Source organism: Amblyomma mixtum, chromosome 1, assembly GCF_055824585.1.
Source record: "Amblyomma mixtum isolate Tamu chromosome 1, ASM5582458v1, whole genome shotgun sequence".
In the NCBI taxonomy this organism is placed as follows: Eukaryota; Metazoa; Arthropoda; class Arachnida; order Ixodida; family Ixodidae; genus Amblyomma; species Amblyomma mixtum.
This window is the reverse complement of record NC_143012.1, coordinates 42,663,894-42,670,819: the sequence shown is the minus strand read 5'-3', so window position 1 is coordinate 42,670,819 and position 6,926 is coordinate 42,663,894. Positions and strand designations below refer to the sequence as shown.

Below are 6,926 nucleotides of genomic sequence, written 5' to 3'. Positions count from 1 at the left end.
GTTTACATCTCTACTTTCACTCCCTAAAAGCAATACACATGAAAACAAGATTAGGAAAAGAGTATATAGGTCCCTTATATTTTGGTGCCCTTCTGATCCTTTACCTACATTGGACCAAAGAGGCATAAGTTGGGGAAAAAAAAAAGCCTCGTATCATCACTTCACAACAACCAAGCGGTTATAAGGAGTGACGACTGTAGAAGGCGGGCCTCTCAGTCCACTTCCTCGATCGTGGGCCCAGACTGATTCGGCGTCGACCCGTGCTTCGGTCCCTGCGGCTGTGTGTGCAGCTTGCTCATGACCGGCATGCAAGCTTGCTGGAGTTCTTTAAGCCGGTGTTCGTACTCTTCTTTCTCGGCCAGGCTGTTGGCGTCGATCCAGTTGATGGCCTCGCGGCATTTGGACAGGACCGAGTCCCTGTCCGACGCAGACAGCTTGTCGCCAGCTTCCTCAGCGGCCTGCTTGACCGAGTAGACGTACGCCTCGAGCGAGTTCCTGGCGGCCACCCGCTCTCGCTGGGCGTCGTCCTCCTGCTTGAACTTCTCTGCCTCGGCTAGCATGCGCTCGATGTCCTCCTTGGAGAGACGGCCCTTGTCGTTGGTGATACGGATGCTCTCCTGCTTGCCCGTGCTCATGTCCCGTGCCGACACCTGCAGGATGCCGTTAGCGTCCATGTCAAAGGTCACCTCGATCTGTGGCACACCCCGAGGAGCCGGCGGGATGCCGGTCAGGTTGAACGTGCCCAGGAGATGATTGTCCTTGGTCAAGGCCCGTTCCCCTTCGTACACTTGGACGGTCACCGCCGGTTGGTTGTCTGCGTACGTGGTGAACGTCTTCGAGGTCTTGCACGGAATCCTGGTGTTGCGCTCCACGATGCGAGTCATGACACCTCCAGCCGTCTCGATGCCTAGGGACAGCGGCGCCACGTCGACCAGAAGCACGTCCCGTATGGTGTCACTCGTGTCACCGCTGAGGACGGCAGCCTGGACCGCGGCGCCGTAAGCTACGGCTTCGTCCGGGTTGATACCCATTGCGAGTTCCTTGCCGTTGAAGAAGTCCCGGAGCATCTTCTGAACCCTGGGTATGCGCGTCGAGCCGCCGACGAGCACCACGTCGTGGATCTGGGACTTGTCCATCTTGGCGTCGTTGAGAGCACGCTCGACGGGCTCCAGCGTGCTTCGGAACAGGTCCATGCAGAGCTCCTCGAATCTGGCGCGGGTGATCTTGCTGTAGAAGTCCACGCCTTCGAAGAGGGCGTCGATCTCGATGCTCGCTTCCGCAGAGCTCGACAACGTCCTCTTGGCGCGCTCACACGCGGTGCGAAGTCTCCGAACGGCCCTCGGGCTCTTGCGCAAGTCCTTGCGGTGCTTGCGCTGGAACTCCTGCACGAAGTGCTCCACCATGCGGTTGTCGAAGTCCTCACCGCCAAGATGTGTGTCTCCCGCCGTGGAGCGCACCTCGAACATGGAACCTTCGTCGATGGTCAGCACGGACACGTCGAAGGTCCCGCCTCCGAGGTCGAAGATGAGGACATTCTTCTCTCCCCGAAGGTTCTTGTCGAGTCCGTAGGCGAGAGCAGCTGCCGTCGGCTCATTGATGATGCGCAGAACGTTGAGACCGGCGATGGCACCGGCGTCCTTTGTGGCTTGCCTCTGAGAGTCGTTGAAGTACGCCGGCACCGTGATTACGGCGTCGACGACTTTCTTGCCCAAATAGGCCTCCGCCGTCTCCTTCATCTTGGTCAGGACCATGGCACTGATCTCCTCCGGGTTGAAACGCTTACGCTCACCTTTGAACTCGACGCTGATCTTGGGTTTGCCGCCGTCGTTCTCCACCTTGAAAGGCCAGTGTCGGAGATCGTCCTGGATCTTGGGGTCGTCGTAGCGTCTCCCGATGAGCCTCTTCGCATCGAACACCGTGTTCTCCGGGTTCATGGCTGCTTGAGCTTTCGCGGCGTCTCCAATCAGACGCTCGGTGTCGGTGAACGCCACGTAACTCGGCGTTGTGCGATTGCCTTGGTCGTTGGCGATGATCTCGACGCGACCATGCTGGAAGACGCCGACGCACGAGTACGTAGTGCCCAAGTCAATGCCGATGGCCGGCGCACCTGACTTCGGTTGGCTCGGCATAGTAACGTTTCACAAAGTTGAGCTTCGCTCTGTTGCTCGCACGCTTGCAAACAAGTATGCCGCGCACGGCCGCGGCGCGGCATTTATACCATTCGCGCGCTTTCCTCGACGAGTCTAGAAACGCCGCGAATGAAACTGGCCAATGAGCGAAAAGCGGGTCGTTGACCTAACGTTTCCTGCGCTCCGATTGGTCCGCCGAGCTTCGAATCGTCGAGAAGGCTCCCGTGTCGTCTGCTCCCACGAGTCGTCGAAAAAAGCAAGAAAAACGGAGCACTTTTCGCCGCGCTTGCTAATAGCTGGTTCTCATAGATAGAAGAATCAACAAGCGGCTGGTTCGAAATAATGAGGTACTAGTTTGAATTATAATCTGTGGAAAGGTGAAATTATAACGCGTGCAAGCGCTTGCCTACTGAACAGGACGCGGCGCCGGCGCGCTCCACCGCTCTGAGTCAGCCCGTCGCGTGCTGTGTAGTTACGCTTGTGTACGACAGATGGCGAAGGTTGTCCGCGTGGGTTTCTTGCGTGGGTTTAGCGTTGGTTGAAGCCAGCCGCTGGAAATTTTTGCCAGGGACGCTACGTGTGTTAGGGAACACACTATAACATTCATTTCTATAACCTTCATTAAACATTTAAACAACGTAACGTAACATTCTGACCAGTTGTGACGGTACGCAACTTGCAACGCTTTGCAAGAATCAACAACGACGGCAACACTTTTTACATACCCATCACTGAGAGGTGCCCCATGAGAGATAGTGACGAGTGGGGAATAACAAAAATAGTTATCTAACGAAACAATGGGTCAGTGCACGAAATATATGGCGGGCACAATCCAAGAGGTTTACTTGCAATTTACTGCCAGTTGAAAACATCTTGACTTCAAGAACAATGAGGAAAGTTCTGTGAACCAGTGCTGGAAATATATTTTCTGTGTTGTTTTGTAGTTACAACTCAAACATTATAATAACGGTTAAAAGGCAATAAGAAAGGATTTTTATCTAGAACGTGAAACGAATGTTTATGATACACGATATAAGACTTTTTGTTAGTTTTTAACATTAAAACAATATTTAAAAGGTAGCAATGGAATAACGTTTGCTTTGAATCTTAAACTATTGTTTTCTAAATGGGTCTAAATTTTATATGTTAATTATTAACGCTAATGCAACATATAACGTTACTGCAGCTTGCACAGCGTTTTATAAAATTTTTGTAATGTTCCGTGATACCTGGCTTGGGCCGCTTACATGTGCAGTGCGTGAGAAAAAGACCGACGACGCCTTGTACTTTTTCAATGCATGCAATGTTTAAACGCTATGCATGAATTTGCATGAAATTCCGCGTAGAGGCAAGGTTTGACTTTTCTGTGTCCTATCTCTGTGCAATAAATCCTTCTCCTTATGTCTCCTTGTGCACTCTGTGCAATAACTGTGACTGTATCTATTATCCCGTCCTTCTTCTCTTTAAATCACTGCTGTCCACCGCGCTGTTGTCTACCATGACTGAAGCTACAGAATATAAAAAACATCAAATCATAATTTCATACGTTTGGGTGTTTATGACGTCAAGTCCGCAAAAAGCACACAGATATCAAGAGAATGTCTTGTAGACGAACAGTCTGGAAGTACTTTTGGTTCATTTTAATTGATGTTAGAATGTGGAATGATACATAAGCAGAACATCATGCATTTTTTCGAGCACAAAATCGTAATACCATACAATGAGCAGCACGCACACCTCTCCACCCTGATTGCAACTAATCTAGGTCACTCATGTTTATTCACCACTCAGGAAATTCGTCCCTGTGAATGCTAACGAAAAACCGTAGCCATAGTCGGATGCAGTATAAGAGTGCAGTGAAGCTCCGCCCACATTTACGACCGCAGCACAAGATTCCTACACGACAAAAAAGTCGTCCTTTGTTGACACTTTTCTTGTTACTCAAACAAGAAGCTTAGCAGAACAAAAAAAATGTAAGGTCTAGAGTTTTGATGCTTCGCTTGTTTTATATTGTCAAGCATTAAAAAGCTGGTTTCATTTACCGTTACGATCAGCCAGTGGATTTATACAGGACGCCGCGGACCGTAGCCCAGTGTTAGCAACTGCCGTCTTTTTAAGTTGTATCCTACTATAGCACAGTTATGTTAATGAATGTTGTAGCTTTTAATGCGAAAGTATTACTTGTCCCATTACGAGAAAACTCAGCGGCGTTTCCTAGCGCGTGTATACTCACACGTGGTACAGAAAATCCCAGCAATGGCAAGAAAAACAGCGTGACGTCATCAAGGGGCCGTATGACGCACACAGCAAGCCAAGCATCGCGATTTAAGACAATCATATACACGCCGTTCGTCTATAAATACTCCTCACTGGTTGCCCTCAATGCGGCACCAGTTTTCCTGACAGAATTAGTACCAAAACTGTGGCGCAACCGTTCCCTTATAAAAATGTTCTATAGACAGTCTATACACTTCTTATAGGCGCTAATGCCTTCCTATCGATATTTCTTTTTGTCTATTCATTGTCCATAGACTGTCTATAGACAAAAGTCTACAAAAAGTGTATGGCCATAAATCTATAGATTGTCTATAGACACGGTGTATCTACAGACTATCTATAGCAATTGTATTGCCTATAGACTATTCTTCAGGATTTGTCTATAGAGAGTCTATGGACTTTATAGACAGAAGTCTATGGATAGTCCATAGACTGTCTAAAAAAATTTTGTAAGGGCTTGTCGTACAGCGTCCCGGGTCGTGTTTCTTATTGCATATCGCTTACATGTGCTAGATAAGCTGGATGATAGCTTGCGACAGGGACTCGAACCGACGACATATCCTCAGCAACCAATTTTTGTATAACAAGTGTGATGCAACCGTTCGTCCTACACCTTTCCGGGTGGTGTCATACGCGCGCGCGTGTGTGTTGGTGGATGTCAGTGCACCCAGGGCTAGTAATGCTTTGCCATTCTCACACGTAAGCAGTCTTACGTGTCTCTGCCGGATTTTTTTATTCATTCTGTATGCTAACGGTTCAGCAGGTTCATCTGCAGGACTTGGAGTAGCATGCTAGGCTAACAATTAGGCAGACCTCTCCTGTATTCGTTGCAGTCCCTCTCCTTCCATCTGCAGTATTCTTCTGATTGAAACCTAAAATAACTTGAAAACATTAAAACTAGCTCTCATAGTACCGTCTACCTGCAAGCTATACGAGCTAGGTAACTCAGATTGATAGTTATGCAAAGATACCTAGTCCTTAAATTCGGGAGCGGCCGTCTAAGATCAACTGAGTTTTTAAACCTACTGAAAAAATCTCGGCAGCCTTCGACAATGAGTTGGCACAAATGAATGTTTAGTTTTCTAATCGCAAAGACTATTTTTGTCTGCAACGCTGAGGAAGTGCACGGAAAACATAGGCATAGATCAGCGGGCCCGAACCGATTTAGTTTAAAAGCAATTACTCAAGTTAAGTATATGCGTCCCAAAAATATGTTTGAAGAACAATGTGCAGGTGTGGGACAGCGTCTCACGTAAATTCCTAAGACGTCATTAAGTAATAGCTGCGCTTGGTCCAAGTCTAAAGCAGATACAACGTCGCGAGTATTCCGGCGTTTTCAGTTTCGCTCTCAAGAAAGCTTCGTACGTGTAAGTGGGATGTCTAAAAGGTGTCACCTCAGGACTTTGGACTCAATCGTGATGTCGCAGGGAAGTTTGCGGCTTATGGGGAAGTGTAGACTGGTTGCCTCAAGAATGCGTAGACTTATATATGCGAGCTCCGTTAAGAAGAGTGCAACAAGAAGATTCCTACTACGTAAATTAACACCCAAGATTATTTTTATGCCTTTTACGCAATACAGTAATCAAAGCGTAGCGTGGTTTAGCCTGCAAACTTCTTAGGGTGCTAAATCCATAACACCGCTACGTTATATTTTTGCTCCCCTTGTCCGTTAACTAGAAAGATATGAAATGTCAGCCCAAAACCAAACCTTACCTTTAGGTACCCTTATGTTATACTTTCGATGACATAAAAAAAACGTTTCGTGATCGTAATCCGCTGTAAGAAGTAAGTTGCTGGACGAAAACCTGTACCCGCCCGTGGCTGAGCCTACATACCACACACCTCACAAAACTCTACACAAGGCAGAAGAACACACCCTTCACCGGCTACAAACAGACACTCTCGTATCTCCACTTCAACTCCACCAATGGTACCCCTCACTACAAACCAGAGTGCCCACACTGTGGAGAAATAGCGACAGCTTCTCACATGGTGTGGGCATGCCAGTTCAGTCCTGCTACAGACAGACTTCCGAATCCCAATATGGAGCAGTGGGAGGCCATTCTGCACAGCGAGGACCCCGACCAGCAACGAGGACTGGCTCGCAGGGTCCACGCTGCGGCGCAGGCGAGTGGGCTGCCGGATATAGACGGACCACCCAAGGCTCCGGTCATTGCCATTCTTAAAATAAAGCTTTAAATCAATCAATACATCTCCTCGGACGAGTGGGCGACGGCGGGCGCTACTCTAGCGCCATCTCTTAGCGGGTCGCCGCCGCGGAGACCGTCTTTTGCAGTCTTCTGGTGTACTTCTGGCTGCTGCTGTACCCTCCTCCTCCTGCTCCGCTCCTTCTTTCGTCCTCTCCGCTGTTGCCGTACTTTTCTCCTCCGCATGCGCTCCGCGTTCGCTCTCCTTCATCGTCTGCTCTGCTGTTCGTTCTTTCTGCCGGTTACGCTGAGGCCGACGGCGAGAGACACGGGTCATATCCCCGCAGGAAACGCACTGCGGAGGAAACCAGCG

The 6,926-nt window shown here is 49.0% G+C and overlaps 1 protein-coding gene across 1 annotated transcript; it reads right to left on the bottom strand.

Annotated features, from left to right (window-relative positions):
- LOC149366149 (heat shock protein 68-like) lies at positions 1 to 2,589 on the bottom strand. Its single transcript, XM_089552719.1, has one exon. It carries the CDS (start codon positions 2,127 to 2,129, stop codon positions 213 to 215), a length of 1,917 nt encoding a protein of 638 aa, XP_089408845.1. The 5' UTR covers positions 2,130 to 2,589; the 3' UTR covers positions 1 to 212.
- Between the last annotated feature and the right edge of the window lie 4,337 nt (positions 2,590 to 6,926).